The 639-nt window shown below is 46.9% G+C and overlaps 1 protein-coding gene across 1 annotated transcript in view; it reads right to left on the bottom strand.

Annotated features, from left to right (window-relative positions):
• The window catches only part of LOC112466569 (titin), a 21,927-nt gene that overhangs the window by 5,136 nt on the left and 16,152 nt on the right, over positions 1-639 (bottom strand). The window contains 1 exon segment of the mRNA XM_025034726.1: positions 2-614. Coding sequence (XP_024890494.1) covers positions 2-614 — 613 coding nt within the window.

Raw genomic sequence — 639 nt, 5'->3', positions numbered from 1 at the left:
ATATTGATCTTTTGGACGATCTGTAAAATCACCTTCAGGGAATAGATGATCTGGATGGCGAACTATAGATGCTCGGTCACCGGGACCATAAGGTATCCGCTCAGGCCTTTCAAAATCACCTTCAGGGTACAAGTTGTCCGCGTGTCTGATTGGAGTGCGTTTCTCGCCGGGGGTAAATTGATCTTTTGGACGATCTGTAAAATCACCTTCAGGGAATAGATTATCTGGATGGCGAACTATAGATGCTCGGTCACCGGGACCATAAGGTATTGGCTCAGGTCTTTCAAAATCACCTTCAGGGTACAAGTTATCCGTGTGCCTAAATGGAGTGCGTTTCTCGCCGGGGGTATATTGATCTTTTGGACGACGTGTGAAATCACCTTCTGGTCGTAAATTATCTTTCGGTCGCTTTACTTCAGGACGTTCCGCTGTCTTCGGAGTAAAGTCATCTTTAGGACGTCCTTGGAACGGTCCTTCTGGTTTCAAGTTATCCTTCGGTCTTTTAACATCAGCTCTCTCTCCTTTGGTTGGCTGATAATCATCTTTAGGGCGGCCTTCGAATGGTCCTTCAGGACGTAAGTTATCCTCCGGGCGTTTGACATCAGCCCGTTCACCTCTGGTAGGCTTGTAGTCATCTTT

Source organism: Temnothorax curvispinosus, unplaced genomic scaffold (assembly GCF_003070985.1).
Source record: "Temnothorax curvispinosus isolate PA1 unplaced genomic scaffold, ASM307098v1 QBEX01001580.1, whole genome shotgun sequence".
NCBI classification, from domain to species: Eukaryota; Metazoa; Arthropoda; class Insecta; order Hymenoptera; family Formicidae; genus Temnothorax; species Temnothorax curvispinosus.
The sequence above is the reverse complement of the archived record's forward strand: the minus strand, read 5'-3'. Positions and strand labels throughout refer to the sequence as shown.